Consider the following 24,616-nt stretch of genomic DNA (forward strand, 5'->3'; position numbering starts at 1 on the left):
TATATATATAAATATGCTGCAGCATTTATAAGTATGTATGCACTTCACCTTCCTGTGATGGTATGTCAACCATCCTGCATTGCTCCTGAACTCAGAGCAGAGTTACCACTCTCATGTAGGCTGTGCCTACTTGCACTACAGTGGGATGGAAACATGTTACGGGGCAGTGGCTATCAGTTTACTCACTTCTGATTTGCAAGCCTGTAGATATGAGGTAGGCAAACTCCGACCCTCCAGCTGTGGTGCAACTACAAATTCCTAGAGGAAGATGCATAATGGGAGCTGTAGTGTCACCAAAGCTGGTGGGTTTGCCTACCCCTTCTGTAGATTGTCAATCAGCTCCTGGCTACATCTAATCCTGCCCACTGCTTTCTGAATTGGTAGAACTGGCTGTGCTGCTGAAACCCTCCCACTGTGAGATGCAGTATCTGGAAGAAGAGCGCGTGATAAACAAATAAAGTAGGATGTGAATCAGTCAGGGAAGGGAAGACTTTTTTTACTTTATGAGGCTTGAGTATCACGTAATAACTAGATTTGGTACTTGGTTAGACTGTAAATACAAGAGCTTTCAGTTGGACTTTAAACAGTTGATTGTAAAAAGTATGCAAAAAAAATCCAAGAAGTAGAACTAAGTGAAAAAACGCACAACGGTGCGTAACTATGGGCATAGCGTACTGCTTTAGGTTTTTCTTCTCTTTTCTTTTTTCTTTTTTTCTCTTATCTCTGTAGGCTGAACTCGATGGACTTGTGTCTTTTTTCAACCTGACTAAATATGTAACTATGGCTGAAAAAAATCAATAAGGAGACAAAGCAGACAGGAATCAGGAGATGGTGGGCTGTGCCAAAGATAAAGAAAAATGGAGAAAGATCCTGTAGGAAGTCATGTCTCCTGATAATCTGTTGCACTGATAGTAGCTATCTTTTGGATACACTTCAATTGTGTCTAGTACTCAAGGAATTTAATGGTCAAATGATTTGGTCTGAGTAAATTGGCTGTTCAATGGGGAGACAAAACAAGATAGGTAAGAGAAGTCAGGGCAGGCTAAGGTGATAACTCAGACAGGGCTATAGCAAGGGACAGAGTCAGGCATAGATAGAGCCAAGGTTTAGTACAGGGTACAGTAAACTAGGAGACACAGGAAAGCCACTCGCACAAGAAGCAAAGGCTAGAGATTACCAAGGAGAGAGTTAAAAGTGTATCCCTAGTCAAAACTTTTTTATTTAGTTTTGGATAGAGTATATAGAAGGTTAATTGCCGTCAGTGTCCTCGCTTGGGAGATGAACCCTTTCTATTTATCCAGGTGATCATTGTCGCTGAAATGTGATAGGAAATCCAAAATTCTACAGCTGTCTTTAAAAGAGGACTTGAAGGGAAATCTTCAAGAGGGGACACCAGTTCCTGTGACAACTGGCTATAAGGGGATTTCCTGTTAATTTAGAGAGATTGTCTCTCACTTCCTGTTGTGTCTCTGGATCAAACGGCAATAGTAACCTCCAAACAGGTAAGGAGCTAACAGAGTCAATGAATAACCAATAGAAGGGAGACTGACATGCAACCAACCAACAGATTAATGGCCACCCATCTCAACAGACAAACTGGAGAGACGTGTAACTATAACAACTGGAATTCATGGATTTGTTTTTCCTGTTGATCTGTGTAAGAGAGTTACCTGCAAGCTAAAACCCTGCTCGAAGATGCGCGTGCACATATGCATGTAATCCTATGCTAAAAGTTCCAAGCAAACACGCTTTGGCGCATAGACATTTGTGCATGGGAATGTTACTAGGGATGCACTGATACCAGTTTCGGTATCGGTGGCGATGACGAGTATTTGGGCGAGTACTCATACTCGCCCAAATGCTCCCATGCTTACATCTGATACCTGAGCTTCCGGAAGCCGGGCGACATGTAATGACTCGCCGCCTAGCTTCCCGATTGGTTGGGAAGCTTGCCAATCAGGAAGCTGGACGTGAGTCATTATCCACCCCCTGGCTTCCTGATTGGCCAGAAAGCCGGCTTCATGCTTCCTCGCCATCTGGTCAATCAGGAATCCGGGCGCAGTGTAATGACTAGTTATTACACAGTGTAATGACTCGTTAAGCCGGCTTCATGCTTCATCGCCATCTGGTCAATCAGGAAGCCAGGCGCAGTGTAATGAGTCATTACACAGCACCCGGCTTCCTGATTGGCCAGAAAGCGGGCTCCATACTACCTCGTCACTTTGTGACGAAGGAGCATGGAGATGGCTTCCATGCTAATCGAGAAGCCGGGTGGTGAATCTTTACACGCCGCCTGGCTTCCTTAATGGGACTTGCAGTATCGGTATTCAGTATCAGCGAGTATCGAAAAAAAATATTGGTACTTGTACTCGATACCTTAAAACCGGTATCGGTGCATCCCTAATTATTATTATTATTACAGGTGGTTATATAGTGCTAACAATTTTCACAGTGCTTAACATATTGCACATTCACATCAGTCCCTGCCCTCAAGGAGCTTACAATCTAAGATCCTTATCTTATATGCACATTCATACTAGGCCCTTTAAGACAGGAGCCAGTTAGCCTTCCAGCACATCTTTGAAATGTGGGAGGAAACCGGAGTACCCGGAGGAAATCCACACAAGTAAAGGGAGAACATGTAAACTCTATGCAGATATTGTCCTGGCCGGGATTTCTCGAGCTGCAAGGCAGACATGCTAAACACTAAGCCACTGTATGCCTTTTCTCAGTGGGTGGGTATAACTAATGATATTTAGTGCAATTTCATGCACAACAAGAAAGGGTTTTTTTTCAGGTAAAAAGAGCACTAAAATACATAGATGAGAACAGGACTATTCAAAATAATGATACAGAACCGCATGTACTTTAAGGTGTTACAATTCACCTAAAAGAAGAGGTGTAAATGGTCACTTAGTGCATCACAAAAGTATAATAGTTTGTACATTTCACCACTATTTTAATAATGATTACAATTCTGATCCGACTTGCTATGGTATGTTTACACTGTGTAAAAACCCTACCAAATCACAGTATGTATATTTAAAATGGACGACATTATTTCTTCCAATAAATATTCAGCATTCTGTCTTTGCATGCTAATGCAAGTGTATTGGAAAATCGACTAATAGTTTTATTGTGTGTTTTATTTGAAACAAACCCCAATCTTTGCTTTTCTTCCAGAACACAAGCAGAAGGCAGCTGTACAGTCAAAGTTATTCTCTGTACTAGAAAACAGATCAATCTTGCGTGAGCTTTAGCCTGGCTCCAATATCCAAAAGTCTCTTCAGTCTCCCTTTAATTATGGCCTTGGCTGGCTTTAGGAAAGTGGAACCAGTTTATTATCAGAGAATAATATGTGTTTGCCTAGCACAAGCCCATTTTAATCAAAGGCCTTGAAAGTACACATGATCGAATGCACTGCAGATGGCCAGCCATTTTTCAAGAACGTTACAGACTTAAAAGTTTGAGAAAAATACTTCAAACCATATATTTTCAGGGCACAGAATTAAAAGATGGCCCAATAATTTGGTATGTGTCATTACAGTTGTGCAATTCCTCACCAAAATGTTATTTTCAATAAAAAGTATGTTAAATTCACTGTTAGCACATACACACACAGCATCATCTCATACAATTCTGCCAAGGTAAGAAAAAACTGTATCAAGATAATATTTGGAAATAGAAACAAGAAAAAGATACAAGTTTAAGATTTGTAAAACAATGACAATTTTAAATCAGTTGTACTAAAAAACATATAGTGACAGGTCACTTTGGTCTATTTATAAATAATCTGCAGAGCCGTTTGCCCGGCAAATCTCTGTGAACATTTGTACTATGCATTTTAGTAAATTTTATTTTCAGTTAGAATGTAATATTCAAAAATACCACATAATGGCCACTAAAGGAAGCTGAAGAGCATGGGAAATCAGTATTTTTTTCCTATGCTCCTCAGCTCTATCCAGTGGCCCTAATGTGTTATTTTCTGATTATTACATTGGACCTGACAAGAAAATCTACTAAAAACATAATTTTTTTCTTTTCATTTTCACAAATTGAATGTTTATAGAGATTTGCTGGCAAATGGCTCTGCACATTGTTTATAGCTAGACCCTTGTGTTATACTTAAACAGTGACCCTAAATGTATTCTTATTCTTCACCAAGACGCACGGAAACCTAGAGGGTTATTTACAAAGCTGCCGAAGGCAGCCGAGTGAATAAACCAGCCGAAGTGAAGTGAGCTGAATGCTGTTCAGCTATTCACTTCTGGCTTGGTCAGCCCAACATGTTCTGGAAGGTCATGCAGAAGGAGTTCGACTCAGCTGATCCAACCTCTGGATCGGCTGAGCCGGAGCTCCAGCAGCTCACTAGCTGTCGTTCTCCCCTATTCTCATAGGGGCCAAACGGCAATAAGTGAATAGCTGAATGCCGCTCTGCTATTCTGCTCGGTACCTCCGAGGTACCGAGCAGAATACAAAATAAGTAAACTTAATAAAGAAAAAAAAGTTGAATTTTTTTTAAATGTAGGAAAATAAAAAAATGTTTAAATAGTTTATAGAACATAAAAAAATTGAAAATTAAAAATTATTTTAAAAAACGCCAGCGAAGATTCCGGCAAAAGAAAAGCAATTGGGCGGAGCTAGCAGTGACAGCTAGCTACACCCAACTGTTTCCTATTGGCCGGCACCAGCCAGAGACTTCTAGCAAATCCCAGCCAATGAATAACAACTGGGCGGAACCAGCTGTGACGTCACGGCTGGCTCCACCCAGTTGTTTAATGACATACCAGCGTCCCCAGCTCATTTGGGGATGCTGATCTGTCATTATAACTGGGAGGAGCCAGCCATGAGATTGCGGCTGGCTCCGCCCAGCTGTCATTTGCATTGAGATCGGTCGGCTTCGGCCGACCTTTCTCCATGCTTCGGCTGTCACTTCGGCTCAGTCGAGCAGAAGCATATGCCTTTGGCTCGGCTGAGCCGCTCAGCTGCCTTCGGCTGCTGTACAGGCTATTGTGAATAGCCTGTACAGCAGCCCTTCGGTTCAACTGAACCGATGGCCGAAGAGTCCTGAAGGATCAGCCGAAGCTACGGCTGTATCCTTTAGCTTCATAGTGAATCAGGGGTCTTTTGTACAGGATATCTTTGTGTCTTAATTGTGCATATTGTATGAGAAGGTTATTTGTATACATATGTGTTATGCTTGTGTGAAAAAGTGTTTACATTTTTTTTGTGTTTGCTCTTCTATTTTTTTTACATTTCACTTATTTTTTCTTTGTGTCCCTTTTTGTTTTTAGCTTAATGTCACTAGTAAATTGACAAACCCTGCATGTGATACTGCAGATGACCGATGTCTACTGCGTGTGTGCTACAGATCTCTTTCTTCCCAGCAGCACACTAAAATTGAACCTGAGCATCCAAATCCATGTAACGCTAGAGGAGATTGTAGGGCATAATAGTCATAGTTATCTAATCTTTCCGCTTGCTTTTCAAAATAATAAGGTTGGCAACATCATGGGAAGTTCTGCCCAGGCAGGGGAACACGTGCATTCTAATCATTTAAATCACACAAGATTTTAGGGCCACACCACAAATTAAAATGAAAACAAATTTGCAGCTGCTACTGCAACTGTGCGCTTGTTTTAACCTTTTAATTGCCATGATGTATTACATACTAGGTACAGCCATGACATCCATAATACGTTTTTGGCAGCTCAGAAATTAAAATGGAAAGTGTAATGTTTTTGGTCAATTTTATTTTAATTATTTTTCTGATTTTTTTATACTGATTATAACTGATATTTTTCTAATTATTGAAACAAAACATTTATTTTACCAATAGTCAATTGGTCAATAATAACAGGGTTTCCTACTTTGTGCATACTTTCTGGCAGCCTCTGCATTACTGACTAAACAGATAAAAACAGTGAGGAGTCGTGTTAGTCATTCAACAGTGTAATCTGATCTTTCCTGCTATTTTACAGCATGAAAATGTTTTTTAAAATGTGGATAAAGCTAGCACAGTAGCTTAGAGTTTGCCACTTGCTGGCTTGGTAGGTAAAATTTGATATATACATTAGATATGTGCGGATTCGGACTTTCGGGTTCAGTACGAATTTCGTCCTAATGGAAACGGAATTATAAATTTACGATAATGACTACAAAAAGAGGATTTCATAGCATGTGAAGATAAAAACAAAACATTACTTCATGTTCCTGTGCATGCACCGTCAACGTTTACACGGATAAAAAAAAATGAAGAAAAGGATTTTAATGTCCTTTTAATAGTGAAGACTAGAGCACAGCATACAGAAATGTAAACTTTGCCAATTCTGCTACGTACGTGCGTACGAACATTCGTCCGTTCGTGCAAAACCCCAAATTTCGGAAATACGTCCGAATTACGAATCCGATCCGAATCCGAAACATACAGGATCCGATTTCGAAATAAATAAAATCCGAAACTAAACGAAACAATTTTTTTTGTGGCTGCACATGTCTGATATACATACTTCATTTTTTTCATATTTTCCAGATTAATGATAACAAAATCATAATCAAATGGATCATAATAGTAAATGTATTACAAATAATAAGTATATTTTCTCATATAAAGAAAATATATAAAACCTTATGCATTTCCTTTAAGCAACAGTAAGGTAATCAGGAAAACAGTAACAAAAGAGCCAAACACAGCAGCAACAAATCTAACTATGATTTATGAAACTGAAACATGACCCAGAACAACACACATTAATTATGTAAACACATAAATAATCAAATAATTTCCACATCATTTATAAGGGTCACTAAGTCTTACCAATTTTAAGCAGATTGTTCTTCAAAAAAATGTTCTTTGCTTTTAAATCTCTGTGAAGTATTCTCCTAGAAAGACAAATAAAAGGATCAAATAAAAATAAACACACGAATCACAAATCTGCTCTACTCACTCTATTTGTCTACACTGAAAGTACACATGATCTAATGCCAGGAAATCTGTCAAGCTATAATTAGGCCAAGGAGATCATCATAATAAAAAAGATGGAAACAAAATGAATAGGATGGAAATATATGTAATTAAACTGACAACCAACATACAGAAGAAGAAAAAGGATAAATAACAGCCATTTGTTTGTAATAACTAAAAAAATCTTAAGACACTGTTAATTAAAGCATCAATAATCCAGCGAGTTCCCATTGCATGATATAGTTGAGTGGCGGAACTGAGTAGTATAATCCATATATATTTAACCATACATGAGAGGATAAATGTGATGGAAAATTATACAAACTAGTCCTTCTAAATCTCAAGAGTAAAACTAATCCCAAACAAATGTCTACCCAATGTCAAATATAATAGGCAACAACACAACTTTTTGTTAGTGTAAACTTTTTACATTGTTACATTTTGCTAGAATGGTTTCCCATTTTTTAGCAAATGCAATGAACTAAATGGTTTCATATATCTCTGCAATAAGTTATCTAAATTCTTTAACTCAAGACTTTACCATTCATAACGTTAGACCTTTCCTTCAATCAACTGATCTCTTAAAGAGCAATCCAGCTTACTGCATCTGTGCTAAAACCAGCAATTTATCTTTAAGGATGGCTACCTTTGGTACATGAACAATCCACACATTATTGTGTTGAATGGCACCCCAATGCACTAAAGCAATAACATACTACCATGCACTGCACTCCCAAAACTGCACTGAGATTGGGCTGCATTTAAAATTATTAGGTTGCCATAATGCAATGCACTTTGGGTGACAAGAGGGTGTACCAGCATTACAATCAGATGTGTTCCAAGATCATCAGGTTACTGACAAAAGGGAATGCAAGGGTGAGCACTACAGCAATGTCTGTAAGAAGAGTACTAAGGAACTACTGTTTATTTCCTATATACTTCTCATCAGGTACAACATTTAGAGCTCAACTCCAGGCTACTTGTGCAACCCCCCTGTAAGGCACCAAGCATCTCTGTGCATGCGCATGGCCCCGGTTTCCGAGTAACTGGAAAACGGGCGCTAGTACGCGTGCGCGCACAGCGAACTTCCGCACGAAAACGTGTGCACGTAAGACACACAGGAAATTACACATATGCTGCTAATGGATTGGCCTATATTAACCAGCCTGCCATATCCTTAGTTGCTGGATGATCTTCAGCTAGTTCTCTGTGTTCCTTGCTCCTGCCTTGCTAACTGTGTTTGACCCAGATTGTCTCTGACCATTCTTGATTGCTGCCTGCCTCCTCACCTTGGCCTGTTCATTGGACTTCCTTCTGCCTTCTGTTTTGTACTTCGCTGCTCGGCTGCATTTGACCCTTGGCTTCTGTTTGGATCTCGCTCCTGTCTTCTGCTTCAAACACCCTGCTGCCCGCCAGGCTTGACCTCGGCTCTGCTTGACATGCCTCTGTTCCAGATTCTGGACTTTCTACCTGGCACAAGTGTCTGCTACATCCTTGGCACTCGTGCAGCTCGCTGTCACTCCTACTCTGTTCCCATCCTCAAAAAAAAGAAGCATCTACTGGCAGTATTTCATGCTTTTTTTCTTACTTACCCTATGTGGATGTCTCCATTCTGGTCGCGTGACTCGCGGGATCCTCTTCCTCCTCTGAGCTCTGCTGACAATGGGTAGCCCTGAAGGATGCAGAGAGCAGCTCTGACATGCTGGCATCAGCACTGCTCTCTGCATCAATACATTGTGAGTGCATGAATCTCTGCTCAGGGTGTGGGGCCATGACCTCCTGCATTCACAATCTTTCCTGAAGTCTTCCTGATTGAGTGATGCCCTGGGTCATTTTGCCCAGGAAGACTGAGGACAGAAGAAGTACCATGGGGAAAAGTTCCAGATTAAAGGTAAGTACTGCAGTACGGTGAAAAGCCGCAGTTGTTTTTTTTTTTTTAATATTGCCTGGAGGACATGATAGAATAAAATAGCCCAGTAAGGGCTTAAATGATGAATGATCCATGCTCTGAAACTCATAAACATTTTCACTTGAGATTTCTGTAACTGATATAATTGGCAGATTAAAACACACCATTTTAATCTACATGTAAAGGTACTAATTAAAATACATTGTAATTATTGTGTTACCTTATATAAATACTGACACCTACAAATACTCTCTGCAGGCATTATTCACACAAGAGCTGCTGTCTGTGTTCTGGAGAAACAGACCAAACACTAGCCGTTAAACCAAAAGCTTGTCCTGTGGATTTTGACTGGTGGGTCACAGCAAGGGAGGAAGCACGGGGCATATGATGTTTGCACATGGTATTTAGATGAAGTTTTCTTGGTCCAAGTCCAAGGTCTTGAAGAAGCTAAATGTACCTCACCATTTAAATTTGCAAATACCTATTATTTTCTGAAAACTGACAAAATATTCCAGTTCCACCACCCCATCATGTTTTTCCACGAAGTCTACCTTATAGGCACAGGCAAAGTTTCACTGAAGTGTCTTAATTTGGGATATTCTCAATCAACCCTGCACATGTAAAGGGATGCCAAGGCTGCAGCTTTTCTTATTATAACCCCAAGAATGGTCATGTGATTACAGTGTGGGCATTGTTAAAGGATGGTTTTTTCTGAAACAAAACTTGAGTTTCACTTAAAAAACAAAATCCTTAGGGACCATGTATTTTCAGCTCCTTAGTCCACTAACATATTGTTACTCATTACTTTAAAGAATCACTTTAAAGTAATCTTTTGATTGTATTGTCTTTTTCTGTTTGTAAATTCTCTTTTTCTGAAATACTACCTTGGTCTTTCAAAAAGAATGACAAAAAAATATTTAAGGAGGGTTAAAAACATAATTATTAGCTATAACATAATTACAAATTAAATATGTTTCAGAACTTTAAAGATGGTACCAGAGTGTTTGCATTGTATGCAGAAACATGGCAAAACACCAAAGGTACAACCAGGGTCAGGACAGAAGGAATTATACTGTATCTCTACTGATAAAGGTATAGTCCCCAAATAACCTGGTGCTCTATTGCAATGGGAAGTTAAGTGATGGTAAGGAAGGAGCGATGATAGTATATGAAAGTAGAGGGAAAAGAGCCAAGTCATCTACCATGACTGTTTTTACCAAAAGACATTATTAAGTCACAGGATCCTACTCTATAGACTAGAGTGTTTCAAAATATGCTGGATTTGTTTTTAACAATTGGGTATTAATATTTAAAGTTAATAACACAATAGACTGCTGATCCAGGGATTATCTGATTGCTGAGGGAATCAAGAAGGAATTTTCTCACCTATTGCAGCAAACTGAGCTAGGCTTATAAGAGTTGTTAGCGTTCCTCTGGACCAATTATGGGATTAGGGTTCTGACGTTTTTAAATTATTTATTTTTGTGATTTGGTTGAACTCGATGGACATGTAATGAATCTGAACAACTATGTTACTATGTAATCCATACTTGTCTTCTAGGCCTATTTATGAACATTCTGATATTTTTTCCACCCAAGCTCTTTCCACCCAAGGTCCAATTCTCTGCACAGTGCAGGCCTTGAATAACATGTTTATAGATACAAAGCAGAAGCATCAGTGACAATGAGGTTGACAACACTGGTTTGGCTGATCAGCAGCTGCTGCCTTTCAGAGACAGTAACAAGTCTATGAATGCAAGCACACCGTAAAAGCCAGGTTTCAATCTACAGTTGTCTGTGTATAATGATAGGTCACGTTCTTTCACCGTTATCATGCACTCGGTGAGCAGAGAGATTACAATAATATGGTATAGAATATCAGACTGAATACATTGTGTAGAGATTATGTAGAGGTTATTATATAGTGACAGTTCAATGGGCCATATGAGATATTTTAACTTGTTCTTTTTTGTACTTTACCATAATTTTCTAAACAAAAGGATCCGTTCACATATTTTTTTTTACATGCAAAAGGTATGTAAACGCTAACAATTAACTTCTCTTATTTGATTCCATTTGGTCTATTAAATATACAATTAAAAGCACTTTGTTATACTGTATCTGTACCTGATGACTATGGAGCATGCCTAGCTTAATTGCCGACAGAGACATATGATTTTGCCACCTCCTCCCTCACAGCAAAAATGGATGCCTTTATCACTGAACCTGATAAAAATGCAGTGTCAATGAGCAGAGCTTCAGACCGCTGCACCTGTCACATAGGTAAGCACAGCAGCCAGAAGCTCTACTCAGTGAGGCTGAGTGTTGGCTACTGCACTTGCCTGTGTGACAGGCACAGCGGCCAGGCTGGGAACTCAGTGATGCTAAGTCTGTGATTATACAAGGCTCAATGTTACTGACTGCACTAAGGATGGAGTATTCCATGGAAACTCCAGTCTCAGCAGACACAGTGTCCTATGGACACTTTAGCCTCTGTGCTGCTCCCCACAGTGCCCCCATAGGTGCCACCTCAACTGGCCCTTAATGGAAGGCATGGCCCTGTGTTGACCTGGAAGTGCTGAAAATTCTTCAGGCATTTTTCAATGCAGAAGAGAATGGCGGAATAGGCAGTAGCACAGATAAGTATTAAAAGACTTGTTTTCCATACAGCTTTTTCTTTATTTTTTTCTAAAGATTACAGGGTTTCTTTAGTGATAGATATTCTCATTGTGAATGATCACACAGAGCAGTGGCCAGTTGTGACATTGCTTCTATATTTGTAGCACATATGGACAGAATAATTGCTCTGATGTATGTTGGTTGTAAAAAAGTTTATATTAATGAAAAATAACAATACCTTTCATGCATGTAATTTACAGCAAGCAGCAGCTGGATGAACCATTCTGTCACTTGACTTTCAGGAATCATGTCACCATTTTTCTTGTATTCTTGTACCTTACAATCCAGATCTCGACCCTGAAGAACAAAGCATAAAGAAATAATACATAGCAATGTACACAAACTTCCCCTCCTCACACTCAAAGATAAAATATAAGTAGCAGTGGTCCAAACAATACATTCAGCTGCTATTCATTCCTATAAAGCAATTACTATCTACATTTAAAAAAAAATTATGCTTTATAAACATATGCTTTTAAAGCAAGTGTGTACTTTGCCCATGGCAGGCATAGCAACAGGTTTACTTCTGAAGTAGAATAGCAAGGTATCGGAACAGACAGAAGAATCACTTACCAGGTTTAATAATAACAACTACAGCTGGGAACAAGCATCAAGCAGTTCAAAAAACAGAGGCTCGCAGGCCCCTTTTTAATGGAAATTTTACAATAGATCCATATAGGCTACAATATGACTGGCTGCCAAGGCCTACCTCACTGCAACTAGCCATAAATGACAATACTGGAGAGAGTATGTCTCCTAAGTTGATCGAGACCCTTCTATACGAATTCTATCTCAGCCCAATCACATCAATTGACATGTGCTCACATGCCAAGTCTTATATGCTTTTAGGGCCTGTTCACATGATTTTCAGGTCCTGATCAGGTCCGGATCAGGCGCAGATCTGCAGACGCGGCGCTACTCATGCCTTGCGTATTTGACGCGTTTTCGGTCCGGATGCTGACAGTTCTTTTTTTTTTATGAAGACGTGGGGCTGTTATAACATGTGGATAACATGGCCAGCATACAGTTAGTCAACATACAAGATATGTGTAATCACTCACCACATTCTTTCTTCTGGGCACTACTGTACACTGAGTATTCATCATACAGCTCTGATGCTATTTCTATCCACTTTTTATTTTTATGATGCACATTTTTAAACTGTGTGTGGCCGGGTTCGTGGAGCATTGGCGCATGCTCCATCAATCCGATGAATCGCTCAATGTCCAGGACCATGTTAGTCATGACTACTGGTTTTCCCTCTGATGCTCCACCACAACCAGGAAGTCCAACGATGATGACATCATAAAAAGTGGAGCAAGAATAAAACTTTTTTTTTGCTTAGCTGCATTGCGTTTTGTTTTTGTTGTATTTTTGGAGCGTTCGTGCGTTTCCTGACCGGACAAAATATGACATGCAGTATTTTTTCAGTCAGGAACGGAACGGAATGCGCACGTGAGAACTGTAGCCCATAAAACACATAGGGATACATTGGGATGCATATTTCGTGCAGGAGCGTACGGATCAGGTCAGCACAGAATACGGACGTCGTGTGAACAGGCCCTTAGGGATCATCTAAAATTAATTTGTTGAATGTATACTGTAGGTCTGTATAGTGCTGTGCAACTTCTAGGACTTTAACTATCACATAATAATAATAATAATAATAATAATAATAATAATAATAATAATAATGGGTATGCTATTAATATCAGCAATATGAAATTAGAGAGTTAATATCAACAGTTCACAACACTTCAAAGGTGGCTCAAAACAACTGTGCACAAGGGAAGGTGTGCCCTTACTTTATTTCCTTTTACTCTGTTTGGCCTCATTTAGCAAAGTGAAATATTTGGTATTTTCAGATATGTGGAGCTTGTGACTTACTTAATTCTCTAGCTACCATGTGAGAGGTCTGGCGTTTCATGTTTGGTTGCTCAGGCACCCATCACTGTTACATGGAGGTTGGGAGACAATCTCTTTTGGGAGACAAGCCCTTTGCAAGCTCCAAATACTAAAATGCAATATGTTCTGTACTCTTTGAGTTTCTGATTTGCTAAGCATTACTAGCCCCCTGATTCTGGGTCAAGGCAATCAAGCAAAATGGTTTCACTAACTGTAGTACCTTTTAATTAGTCGTGAACCTGGGACCACGTTGAGAACACTATTTCACACAAGTAAAACATTACTCAAAAAGCAATTAATTTCTTTAATAACAATGCAATGTTCTGGTCCTAGTAGTATGGAACTGCTGTTGCCATGGTAACATGGTAGATGGGAATCCAGGGCACTGGTGGAATCAGGCAGCAAATGTTCTCTCTCATTCCCAGACTGCATATAGCACAATATGGACATTTTTGTGCTTTGAAAAATGTCCTTTTTATATCTATAATGGTTATAATATACATATGGATGAATTAAAACCTCAGTGGCATTGGTCAAAAGCTGCTGTGTTGGGGAGTACAACAGAGCATTGGCACAATATATATATATAAATATATATATATATACAGTTGAGATATATAATAATATTTAGTTGTTCTATACTGAGGTTAAAGTGCATGTAAAGCACCAACTTTAAAAAAAAAGTTTTAATAATGTATAGAGTAGACATGTGCGATTAGTTTCATTCCGAAACAAAATTCGGACATTCGGATGTATCCGAATTCCAGATATAACAAATGCAAACGAATCCGAATTTCCGTTTCTGAAATTTGTTAGTGGTAGTTCGTTCGAACATTCGTTTTTTCGTTTTAGTTTCTTATTCGGTTCGTTCGTTGCAGCAAAGTGACAGAGAAAAAAAAATTTTCCCCCTCAAATGTCACTTTGCTGCAACGAACAAATGAAACAAGTAAGAAGCGAAAACGAAACGAACGTTTGAACGAACTCTCGCTAACGAATTTCGTCCGAATTCCGAATTGACTTTCACACCCGAATCCCAAAAAACGAAATAACACAAAATCCAAATCATGACGAAAAAAAACTAAACACATTTTTTGCCAGTGCACATGTCTAGTATAGAGTAGGGAAGGATAAGAACCCATGTCTAGTTTTATTGTTGTTTGTGTAATTGCTATGGAGATTCACCCTTTGTTTGTCCTGTTGACCATTGTCACTGAGACAGAATGTAATAGGTTTAGAGATGTCGCCAGAAAAAGAGATGAGCCTACATCTTCCAATGCGGAATCCTGTTTCAGGTGTCAACAGCCTAAGTGGATGAATCCTTCAAACTTAGTAGAGATTTCTCGGGGATAAAAGGAAACCTCCCCAACATGGCACAGGCAGGTGTTTTAGCAGACAGGCTAGTGTGACCCTCTTAGTTGTATGGTTTATCTTATCACAGCTTTGAAGACTATAGCTGGCTAAATATACGCTGTTATATTTTCTTTTTTCAACCTGAGGGTTGAACAAAGAATATATATTATTCGTCCATGGATAACCTGCTGTTTTCATTGTATAGGAAGAGGGATCAGGGAGGCGGCCAAACCTAAAATCCCATGTTGCATTAAGACATTATAAACACCAGTGGATGGAATTGCGGGAATTGTCTTAGGCTTGCTCCAATGATTGCTGTCCCAATTGCTGTCCCACATTGCTGTCAATCAGCTATTGCAGCCATTGATGAGCGCGATAGGTTGGGAGTCTGATCAGCTCGGGTCCTTCCACTGCATCAAGCCAAAACCTAATTATGTCCTGCTCATAGAAGAAAACTACAGAGGGACATTGACACAACTGGTGGCCACTGGGGAGGAGAGGGCATAGCAGCTGCTGGACTTATGAACAGGAAAGCAGGATGAGTAATACCTGGAAAGGAAAAGATGAGAAAGAAAATATCCAAAGACTGCTGCAATAATTAAAAAAAGAGAGTACAGAATAATGAAGGTATGAGATCTAAATTACAAATATACATTTATATTTCTGGCTGGAGTTTTCAGCTTTTCACACCATAGCTGTCAGGAACCGGATCTGAACCCAGGGCCTATGTTGTAGATGGCACCTTAGAACCTTGGATAGCTCCTTGCCTGATCTCCTGTGTAATCCTCAGTTAAACCTTGTTTCTGCTGAATTCTGAACTCCTTGCTCCTCCTTTGAACTTCCTATTTAAACCATGCCTCTGCACTTCCTGTTTGCCAGATTATTGTGCTCCTGCCAATATCTTGCTTCCTGCTCCCTCTGTGATACAATCTGCTCATACTGCTACCTGTGTACCGACCTTTGGCTGCTGATTCACCGACTACGCTCATCAAGTTCTGCTTCATACCTGATACCTTTGGCTACTGACCTCGGCTTGTTCGCTGACTATGCTTCTGCCTTCTCCTATACTACTACTGTCTGCTTGTGTACCAAACCCGGCCTGTTAGACCACAAATTTGCCTTCTGTTTCAGCTACTGGACTCTGAGCCTGATCCCAGATCGTGACAATAGCATTGTGCTATATGTGCAGGGTCAATGCATTTCCCTACAATATGGTAGGTACGCTGGTTTGTTGTATTGCCATTCATTCTCAATTGCACCCCAGATCACCTCCTGGCTAGTGGTGTCATGTGTTGCAGTGCAGTTATAAAAAGTAGTGCATGCATTACTTTTTTAACACGCAGCAACACAACACATGTTATTGCTGTATCGCGAGATGTGATGAAATGCATGCCTGCCCGGAGGTGTGTTGAAGTGCCCTTAAGAATGAAAAGCAACTCAATGCACCAGCACATCTAGCATGCAGTACTGTGCAAGAGTGTGCGCTGAAGGCATGGAACCCTCTCATTTAGTTCAACACTATTGTGTGAACTGGCTCTTATACTTTATGATGGCATGGTCCCATAATTGGAAAAATGTAATTCAGGGCTTTGCAGTTTCTGAGCCTTCAGATACATGGTCCTGGCTCTATGACTTGTTTCTAAGTCATTGCTTTGCATAAAAACTAGAAATCTCACCCATGTATGATTCATGAATTGTAGAATAGAACATGACTCATATTGTGTTTTAGAAGAAAGTATTTTTGCTTAAAATGGCCATCCACTGCTAAACGGCATAGCTATATATATCGTACATGAGTGAGATTCCTTGTTTTATGTAAAATCTACAAGTTGCCTTTTGGGTCTTGAAAGTAGTATCTGAGTATTAACGAATATTTGATTGGACATATACTGTATAAGCCTGTTCAACAATATTTTAGAGCAAGGGGGAGTGGCCGGGATGTGAGACTGAACGGATGTGCTTAGCTGCAGCTCCTCTCATCCGTTCAGCCATCCTGATCTCCAGCGGTGCCATCTGTGGTTCCGTACTCACCTTCTCCGGGCAGGGACTCCGGTGACAGTGGACATCCCCCCCCCCATGCGAACAAACCGGAGATCGACGCGGGCCAGAGTGAGCGGTGAGCCTTTGGGCCCTTCTCCTGTCACACGTGCCGGCGCCATCTTGGCTGCACGCTCACTCTCCCTCACCAGCACCAGAACTCAGACGGCCGGGTGGAACGACATGGAGCAGGCCTCGGGACAGGAAAGTCACAGCAGCCCCTCTCCTCCTAAGGGCACAGAGCCCCCGGGTGCCACAGATGCAATCCTGGCAGCCATAGAGGCCAGTAAGACCACCCTAATTGCCAGGACGGACGCTCTGGCTACTGAGCGCGGCCTAATCCGGCAGGATTTGGATAAAATCCGGGGCCGGGTGACGGAAGTGGAGACCCGGGTGGGGACCCTGGAAGACATTACGGGAGAACATTCGCAGCCTGCAGCATGCGGTGACGCAGCAGACTGCAAGGTCAGAGGATGTGGAAAATCGCCTGAGGCGCAATAACATGAGGGTCGTGGGCCTTCCTAGGGGGGCTGAAGGCTCGGATCCTACATCATTTGCGGAGGCATTTTTCAAGGAGCTCCTGGATTTACAATCGGTCTCTCTGGCCTACGTGGTGGAGCGTGCACATCGCTTTCCCCTAGGCCAAAAGCCCCTGGGCTCACATCCCAGACCCTTCTTGGTTTGTCTCCTTAACTTCAGGGATAGAGATCTGATTCTGACGACTGCTCGGAAGAGAGAGTCGGAACTCCGCTTTAAGAATGCCACAATTATGCTGTTCCCTGACTTCTCACCGGATTTACAGAGAAAACGACGATCCTTCATAGATGTCCTTCGCCGGCTATGGGACAAGGGACTGAAATACGGCATGCCCTATTCTAGCAGATTGAGAGTGCAGTTTGCCTGATCAATGAAATTATTTGAGGACCCAGCTGCGGCCTCAGACTGGCTCGATACAGTGCCATGACACCAGAGTCTGGAATATCCTTTTTTCTAATGGGCTGTTGTCATCTTCTGTTATGACCCTACGCACCGCCGGGTGCTCCGGAACCCTTTACCTTTACTGTTACTACCTGTACGGCCGCAAGGACTACTGGGACATATGGCCGAGGATGTACGTACTCCCATAGGGAGCTGCAGGAGGGGTACGGTAATGTATATCCTCAGTTAATCACTTTTTGCACTTTTCAAGACTGCATTACCTCTGAGTATTGAGTGATATTCTACCTAGTTTTTCAAGTTTTGGGATTTCAAGCTGCTCCACTAGTTTGTTGTTATGTGGGCTGGCAGGGTGTTTAATGGGAAGTTAAATGTTATACGCCATGGCCTCGATTGGGACTTTCCCTGGACCTGGATGCTTTCAAATGTGCACAACATTCTCCAAGACTCTCAGCGGTACTTGTTTTTCCACACTTTGATGGCAGCTGATGTACAAATTGTCTCGTGGAATGTCAGAGGACTGAACTCTAGATTTAAAAGGGCATTGGTCCTTCGGTTTCTTCAATCTCATAACCCTCATGTTGTTTTTTTGCAGGAAACCCACCTGTTGGGAAGTAAGGTTTTGGCATTGCTTTGCAGTGGATGGGGAGAGCGTTTCATGCCACCTACTCCTCTTATTCAAGAGGGGTGACTATTTTACTGCACAAGAATTTTCCATGTGTGATTAACCATGTGATAACTGACCCTGTTGGTAGATATGTGGTAGTGCTGCTGGAACACCAGTCGCAGTCCTTTGCATTGGTAAATGTGTATATTCCACCCCCCTTCCAGGGAACAGTGCTGTATGCCATTTTAGAGAAATTGGCCCCATACTCCCCCTCCAGGATACTGGTGGCGGGGGACTTCAACAACATACTTGATTATTCCTTAGATGCGTCCAACCCCCACAGGACGGTTAATACCTCATTGAGGGACTGGGCGGAGACAGCGGGCCTCACTGAGATTTGGCGCTGGAAGCATCCGAATGCCAGAGCCTATTCCTACATATCACATGATTCCAGTTCTTCTTCTCGGTTAGACCTGGCGTTCGCGAATGACGCACTACTGGCCCAGGTCCTAGACTCCACATATCTGCCCGGGGTCTCTCCGACCACTTGCCGCTATCTGTCCGTCTTTTGGGTAATAGAGGACTGGCTGTCTAATGATCCGGTGGAAGCATCGCTGCGGCCTCACCTGTCTACCTTCTGGTCCATAAATCAAAATGCAGCTGCTGAGATTGTTGTTTGGGAGGCATTTAAGGCAACCACTAGAGGGGAATACATATCTGTGATTAAGCATGCTAAGTCGGTTGCTCAGTTCGACCTCTCTCAGCTTCATACTAGGGAGGCCGAATCCGCTGCTGCTCATGCGATGGCTCCGTCCCCGGACACGCTTCAGGAATTGCTAGGGGTCCGCAGAGAGCTTTTACTCCACCATGAATCTGTAACCCAGGTGATCATTACTAGGCAGAGGGAGGCACTGTACGAGAAGGTGACAAAAATGGGAAACTTCTGGCGATGCTGGTAGCAGGTCAGAGGTCCCAGACCGTGATCCCCTGTATCCGAACCTCAGATGGTTCATTGAAAACTGATCTGGGTGATGTCCTCCAAGAGTTTGTCACCTTCTACGAGACCCTATACAAAGAGCTGCCCGAGTATGATGTCGCTCTCCTGGATACACTTTTAGGCTCTGTCGACATGCCACAGCTGAGCCAGCCTGGCCGAGAGTTTTTGGAGGGTGCCTTCACGGAGCAAGAGGTCTTGGGGGCTATAGATTCCTTCCCTAACAACAAATCTCCGGGCCCAGATGGGTTTCCGGCGGAATGGTACAAACAATACGCTGAAGATATAGTGCCCAGACTAATAAGTTTATACAAGGCCTGTTGGAGTGCAGCGGTCCTCCCTCACAGTGGCGTCACAAAGGGGGTGCGGCCCGCACCCGGGTGACACCATTGGAGGGGTGACACCAAAATGACTCACAGTCATTTTGGTGTCACCCCCCTCTGAAAAGTCGGGCGCTCGGTCATGGACCGAACGCCCGGCAGTATCAGGAGAGAGGAGGGGACCCGGCGGCATACCTTATCCCGCCAGGTGACTATCCCCTCCTCTCTCTGCCGGCGTCCATCACCAAGATGGCCGCCGGCAGGTATCAGAATACTGCAGCGCGTGCGCGATGATGTCATCACGCACACGCATGGTGACGTCACACGCATGCGCAGTGACGTTTCGGCGGGGTGACACTCAGTTACCGCTCTGGGTGTCATCCAGCCTCGGGACGCCCCTGCTCCCTCAGTCCATGTATGACGCGCACCTAGTTCTACTGGCCATACCAAATAAGGACCCACATCCTATAGACCTATTTCGCTCCTTAACATGGATCTTAAGATACTTACACAAATTATTGCCACTAGACTGTCCAGGGTTATTGCCAGTGTTGTTGCCCCAGACCAAACCGGATTTATTCCCCAAAAGTCTACGGACATTAATCTTAGAAGATTATACACACATACCCAAATTATACATGATAACCCGGATGCCAGAGCTATCGTCTCCCTGGACCTTGAGAAGGCCTTCGATTCGGTAGACTGGAGGTATTTGCAGGCGGTTCTGAAAAAATTGGGATTTGGCCCTGTCTTCTGCAAGTGGATAGCGGTATTGTATAGCCAGCATAGAGCTGCCATAAAGATGGGGGGGCTCCTGTCCTCAAGTTTTCCGATCCTTAGGGGCACACGGCAAGGATGCCCGTTATCCCCTGGACTGTTTGCCTTGGCGATAGAACCCACTGCATCGGGTCTTAGAGTGGGCGGCTTGGAGGAAAAGGTGGCTTTATATGCCAATGATATGCTTTTGTTCCTGGCTGACATGCAACAATCACTAGTGGAGTCGCTTGGTATTTTGCGGAGATTCCCCTCCTGCTCAGGGCTGTCTGTTAATTGGTCTAAATCTCAATACCTTCCCTTAGACCCATTGGATCACGCCTTAATAGCATCTACTACCCAGTTGCAACAGGTCGCCAGGATTAAATATGTGGGTCTGACTATATCCAACTCTATATCAGACTTTGTGGCGCTTAATGTCTCGCCAGTGATAGCCCAGTTTAAGACTGCTGCCACTGCGCCTCTATACTTTGCGTAACTCCCTGGTGTGGATACCGAAACTGATTTTTAGAAAAATTGATGGTTTGGTGTCAGAGTTCCTTTGGAGTGGGAAGGCACGTAGGATTAAATTGTCAATCCTTCAACTACCGTGGGGGGAAGGTGGGTTGGCGGCCCCTAACTTCTACTACTATTTTCTGGCAGGTCAGTTAACGGTTGCTCACGGTGCGGGAATCGAACCCAGCGGTCACTTTGGAGGCTGCCTTGGTGGGATCATTTGAAGCCCTGGGACATTTGGTTTACAGGGGCAGACACTCCCCGCATCGTCAGACACCCTCCATGAGAGCGGTGATAATGGCTTGGAATGCAGTGGAGGGCCGGGTGGTAGAGCCTAGGACGTCTCTCTCCCCACACACACCATTGTGGAGAAACCCTCGCCTTAATCAGTTCTTGACCATGTGGTGTGGACCACTAAGAAGATCCTTACAATAAACAATGTTATACATGGGGGAGAGTTACGCTAATTTGAGGACCTCAGGTCGACTCACTCATTGACAAATAGCCACTTTTTCAGGCACCTCCAGCTACGGGATGCCTTCCGTAGGCAGTTCTCTGGGGACAGGCTGAATTAAATTGTCAATCCTTCAACTACCGTGGGGGGAAGGTGGGTTGGCGGCCCCTAACTTCTACTACTATTTTCTGGCAGGTCAGTTAACGGTTGCTCACGGTGCGGGAATCGAACCCAGCGGTCACTTTGGAGGCTGCCTTGGTGGGATCATTTGAAGCCCTGGGACATTTGGTTTACAGGGGCAGACACTCCCCGCATCGTCAGACACCCTCCATGAGAGCGGTGATAATGGCTTGGAATGCAGTGGAGGGCCGGGTGGTAGAGCCTAGGACGTCTCTCTCCCCACACACACCATTGTGGAGAAACCCTCGCCTTAATCAGTTCTTGACCATGTGGTGTGGACCACTAAGAAGATCCTTACAATAAACAATGTTATACATGGGGGAGAGTTACGCTAATTTGAGGACCTCAGGTCGACTCACTCATTGACAAATAGCCACTTTTTCAGGCACCTCCAGCTACGGGATGCCTTCCGTAGGCAGTTCTCTGGGGACAGGCTGACCCTCTCCATCTCTGGGGTGGAGTCCTTGGTACGCACTGAGGGACTAGCTAAATCCTTGTCGGTTATATACAAGATGCTGTCGTTCAGGGGGAGGGAGGCCTTGGAAAACTGTTACAGGGCCTGGAGATTAGACTGCCCTGACTGGGACCAAGGGGACGAGGAGGAGATTTGGGACAGCCCGATGACCACCCTATCTGCAAGAGACCGATTGATCCAATACAAAATAGTCCACAGGGGATATTACACGCCGACCAGGCTAGCCAGGATGCGGGCCTTGACCGCTGCTACGTGCTGGAGGTGTCCACACGAACCGGCAGACCTCACCCATGTCTTATGGAGTTGCCCAGCAATTCAAGGCTATTGGCGGGGTGTGACTGCACTGGTGACAACTATCCTAAATACTCAAATCCCAAATACAAGCAAATACAAGTGTGCATACTGGGCCTGATAGATGACATAGTGCCTTCAGTGGCGTTACGCACTCTGCTGATCTACCTGTAATTCTATGCTAGAAAACTCCGGGTCCTCAACTGGAAGAAGGCGGAATCTCCTACCCTGGGAAGGTATGGTCAGGGTGGCTGGAATCTAATAATACATTAGGGGTGTGACCACCCACTTAGTGATAGCTTGCTGATAGGATGTTAATTGTGGCGGTCTTACCTCTCCTTCATACATTACAAAGGAGTGAACCCCAGCAGGGGCGGGGAGAGAGTACAGAGGTCACCCCGAAACTGTTTCAGCACAGTTCCAGGCGCAGGAGATGGGAAACTGATACATTTTGATAATGGGCTTCCTGATTGTGCAACGTTTGTTTTGACGGGAGTTGATGGGGGTGCACTGGGAGGTATTTCAGGGGAGGGGGAGACTGATTGGGGCTATTGTTTATGGTGTTTTATGTAGGAATGGGCATATGTTATGTCGCAATGTATTGATAAGTGTTGATGTCTAGGCACCATGTTGGTGTCATGTTGTATAACTAAACATGCAAAAGGAATAAAAAGATTTTTCAAAAAAAATATATATATTTTAGAGCAAGTCAGGACATGTGAACAAAAATAGACATTTAAACAGCATGCCTAGTTAGCAGCACTGTTAACTGCAATATAGAAATGGTGTTTTACTTTTCGAAAATCCAATCCTGTTTCTCTTCTGCTATTAAGAATCTGTTTATCATTTTTTAAGCATGATTTATGGACAATGAAGTATAGATACCATAGATCCTCATACAACAAAATGAATGACAAAACTGACATGCAAAGGCTAATTTTCAAGACAAGATTATTCATTCCAACTGTCATGGAAATACATTTTTGTACATGGTATATAAATTAAATTCATACATTTTAACACCGCTATTTATATGCTTGTCATTTGAAAAAAATCAGCTAGTATGCAAATACGTTTTTTTTTTTGCACTCTATGTAAAGTCTTTTTTTTTTTTCCATTTGATTTAAATTTTTCATAATGACAAATGTACCTGCAGTCAGCTTGACTATTAATAGTGTCGGCAATAGGGATGTACAATGTTGCGATGTGTTAGGAAATGAGTACTTCTTTATAATTTTTCTCATTTAGTGTCAGAACTCGAGCACATCTGTCTGGTTTGGTGCATACCAAGATTTCCAGATGATAAGATCTTTTGCTCCACATAATGAGGGCTAAGAATGCAATAATGCTAGAGAAACACTACATGGACTTCAAAGGTAAAGTCTCTTTTTCTGTATAACTACCAGCATTAATATTTACTGTAAGATGACAGCTCAGAGAAAGCAAAAAGGGTCACCTTCAAGTGATATTAAACTTTTTTTCTTTTTTCTTTCAGCATAGGGGGATCTAAACGTACCAAAGAAGCTTATTATCTTTCGTTTCATTTCGTTTATGTTTGCCTGGTTTCAAACTGCTGCACCCCCTTTTTGCGGTTGTCCCATACCCAGCAGGCTGCAATGGAGAGTAAATGGTAAAAGGAGAGCAAAGGAGCAGAGCCGGCGCTACCATATAGGCAGGTCAAGCAACTGCTTGACAATGCCAGCAGGGGGGGCGCAAAAAAATTTGACTGGGAGGGCGGCCCACTAAAGATGGCCGCGGCAGCGGTGATCACTCCTGTCAGCGCTCCCTCTCTCTCCTCCCGGCCGCTGCAGCTTCAGAGCGGCCAGGAGGAGAGAGAGGGAGCACTGAAAGGTGTGTGCAGAGCCGCCTCTCTGAGCAGAGGAGCTGCAGGTAAATTCTCCCCCCCGTCCCCATCAGGAAGTTCTCCCCCCGCCGGCTACTTTTCACGCCGCAAATCCTCGGATGGAGACAGTGAAGGGAGAGCTGTCACAGGAGTTCCAGCACAGTGCTGTGCTAGAACTCCTGTATTGAGCGTGAAATATATGCTCCTTCGCCTGTGTAGGCAAAAATGCTCCTTCGCCTGTGTAGGCAAAAATCCTTGCACCGGCCTGCAAAGGAGAGTAATGCTCAATTCACACCTGAGCGTAGAGCGAACACACGCTGCGTACACGTGAATTTATGTTCCTTTCTTTCTCATGCCTGCCTCTTGTCCCATTAATTTCAATTGGGTCCTGAATGCACAGCAA

General features: G+C 42.8%; 1 protein-coding gene across 1 annotated transcript in view; it reads right to left on the reverse strand.

Moving 5' to 3' along the window:
• Positions 1 to 24,616, reverse strand: part of NEK11 (NIMA related kinase 11) — a gene marked incomplete at its 5' end in the record, with an annotated part of 142,270 nt that overhangs the window by 102,008 nt on the left and 15,646 nt on the right. The window contains 2 exons of the mRNA XM_018568112.1: positions 6,818 to 6,882; positions 11,731 to 11,849. Coding sequence (XP_018423614.1) covers positions 6,818 to 6,882; positions 11,731 to 11,849 — 184 coding nt within the window. The remainder of the gene's footprint in view (positions 1 to 6,817; positions 6,883 to 11,730; positions 11,850 to 24,616) is intronic.

The sequence above is a fragment of the Nanorana parkeri genome, unplaced genomic scaffold (assembly GCF_000935625.1).
Source record: "Nanorana parkeri isolate BGI_ZX_2015 unplaced genomic scaffold, ASM93562v1 scaffold1139, whole genome shotgun sequence".
Lineage (NCBI taxonomy): Eukaryota > Metazoa > Chordata > Amphibia > Anura > Dicroglossidae > Nanorana > Nanorana parkeri.